The 2,509-nt window shown below is 37.3% G+C and overlaps 1 protein-coding gene across 1 annotated transcript; it reads right to left on the bottom strand.

Annotated features, from left to right (window-relative positions):
• Nucleotide 1: 1 nt before the first annotated feature.
• On the bottom strand, nt 2-1,076 carry LOC110037290 (the record flags this gene model as incomplete). The annotated part of the gene is made up of 4 exons (XM_020741895.1): nt 760-1,076; nt 603-682; nt 238-527; nt 2-145 (listed from the first exon to the last, which is right to left on the bottom strand). Coding segments are annotated over exons 1-4 (561 nt in total), but the record flags the coding sequence as incomplete, so codon positions are not given.
• Between the last annotated feature and the right edge of the window lie 1,433 nt (nt 1,077-2,509).

The following is a 2,509-nucleotide window of genomic DNA, read 5'->3' as shown; positions in this document are numbered from 1 at the left end:
TCAGCCGGTTTTCGAGCTCCAAGATGCAGCGACCAGCTCGCTCGACCTCCGCCTCCTTCTCTAGCAGCTTGTTTCCAGCTGCTTCGAGTAAAGTGCAGTAGTGCCGCTGACGTCTCTTTGCAAATTCTCGCCGGAGTTGCTCCGTCTGATTCGCGAGAGAAATAGATGAATATAATTGGGAATCCTTGTGTTTCCCTCTACCAGTGGAGTGGAGTGGAAAGAAAATTAAAATATTACCTGAGCAGTGATGAACCCATCAATTTCGTTATCCTCTTTGTTAATCAGGGCGGCAATCTCTTCTGAGAAAGAAGCCGTGAGGAGGGAATCGGGTTGTTCTTCTTTGATCCGGTTGTTCGTTTGCTCGGCTAAGGCGAGGTGGAGACCGGTAGATACAAATGGAATCGTCTGCGATCGTGCCGACGAGGGATCGAATACTGCAGGCGACTGTAATGGGAAGGGAATCTGCTGCTGCGATGGCGCTGCAGACGGCGTCGCCTCTTTTGCTCTCTTCCACCGGTTTATATTTTCTGCAACACCTCTTCTCAGTAAACAATAAAAAAAAGAAAAGAATCGGAAAGGGGAAAAAGCGAAAAAAGTCACACCTCCATTGGAGGAGAAGAAGAGATGGGATTGGTCGAACAAAGGAGGGGCCATCTCCCCGTCATTCATCTCACTCTCATCTCTGCGCATCGCGGAGCCCAAAAACTCAGTCGGGAGTCGGGAGATCAAAAGGAAGAAGATAGATCAAGCGAGTGATACCTGCTGTGAAACAAAACGTTGGATGGGTAATGCGCTCGCACGGCCATTGTCGAGGCTGGTTGGTGGAAGTGGAAGGAAGATATGCAGAGCGGAGAAAGAAGAAAGAAGGCGAGTGAGGGGGAAGGAGGAGAAGACTAGTTTTTCTAAGCGTTGGAGGTCGTGTTCGTAGCTTGGCGTTCTTGCGCGCGCGCCCATCCATCCATTCAAGGAAGAAAGAACGCGGACGAAGGAAACGTCGGTCCTAAGAGACCACACCTTCCTCTCCTCGCCTTTTTGATTTGTGCTGCTCACTCGATAACCAGATGGCGCGTGAGATGTGCTTCATCTAAAATAAATAAATAAATAAATTTTAAATTTTAAATTTAAATGACATTTCTGTTTTAAGTCGTAATTATATAAATGTAGAAAATTTATATACATACCCCATAATTTTTATGTATTTATATATCTGAAATTTAAAATTTGCTACATTTATATTTATAGTATTTTGATGTTATAAACTCAACTATATGATGAAATTAAAAATTATGATAATTTTTTTAGGATAACATTTTTAGTGATATGTATGTAAATATAAAAACTTATGTGTTGGATATGTAAAAAGGTATGAATTCTGCGGTATGTTTATAGAGGCCCTTATTTAAGACTTGGCTTTTCATCAAATGAATTATTAGTTGGATGATTTACATAGATATCACTCAATTTCTTTGTATTTACATATCTAACATGTATACTTTAATATTTTACATACATCTCACATTTCAATGCATGAAAATGTGCCGTATTTTTTATTAGACAGGAAATATTTGGGTGAAATAAATGTAAGAAATTAAAGTATAGGTGTTAGATGTGTAAATACATAAGAATTTGGTGTTATGTACGTAAACGCCCTTAATTTTTCTACATTAATTTCTCAAAATTCATGCTCATATTTAAAAAGTGAAAATTTCAATGTTATATATGTAATTCCACTTTTTAAATCATGTCAGGTTTAACCTTTTGAATGGTATTAAATCAATTTAAATTGTTGAAAGAAAAACCGAAAGAAGCTGAAAAAACTGTAGATAATCCTAGTTATTAAGCGGCTTCAGCTGGCCCGAAATCCCGCTTAAGCCCTAAATCAAGCAAATCGGGGCTTATGTTGGGCAGCTTTAAAATTTAGCCTCTTTAATTGTTTAAAAAATAATTTATATTATAAAAAAACATATAATATTTTGCTCAAATGCGTAAGCATATTGATTAGAAATATAACACGCAATCAATTGATTTGTAACAAACACATTATTGATATATCTTATTAAAATGTAATCAGTTGATAAATTACATTCTCACACATATTGGGCACAAATCATGTTCATTGTGGGTTAAATGAAGTACTGGTGATATGTATCTAGATGAAGTATATATGGGAGTCAATGAGTTTCAAACTTTTGACTTTTAGATGAAATGTCCAACCACTGAGCCATCATCTCATTTATACTTAAAGTATATTTTGCAAATTATAGCAAACCATTTAGGTCTAATGTCACCCAATATATGAAGTGAGAGTTTTAAGTTTTGTACAATTAGGCAATATAATCTGGGTCTAATGTCAGTTCCACAATCAGAGTTATGGCGTCGTTTATGAAAAAGTAGGGCTCAGCTAGGCCCGCAAGACTAGCTAGCGTGCATGGGCCCACAAAAGATCATTTATTGGGATACAACCTTCTAGGCCATCAAATATATTTAATTTTTTATGAATGTGTTAACA

This window comes from Phalaenopsis equestris, unplaced genomic scaffold, assembly GCF_001263595.1.
Source record: "Phalaenopsis equestris unplaced genomic scaffold, ASM126359v1 Scaffold218107, whole genome shotgun sequence".
NCBI classification, from domain to species: domain Eukaryota; kingdom Viridiplantae; phylum Streptophyta; class Magnoliopsida; order Asparagales; family Orchidaceae; genus Phalaenopsis; species Phalaenopsis equestris.
This window is presented reverse-complemented; position numbering and strand designations above follow the sequence as displayed.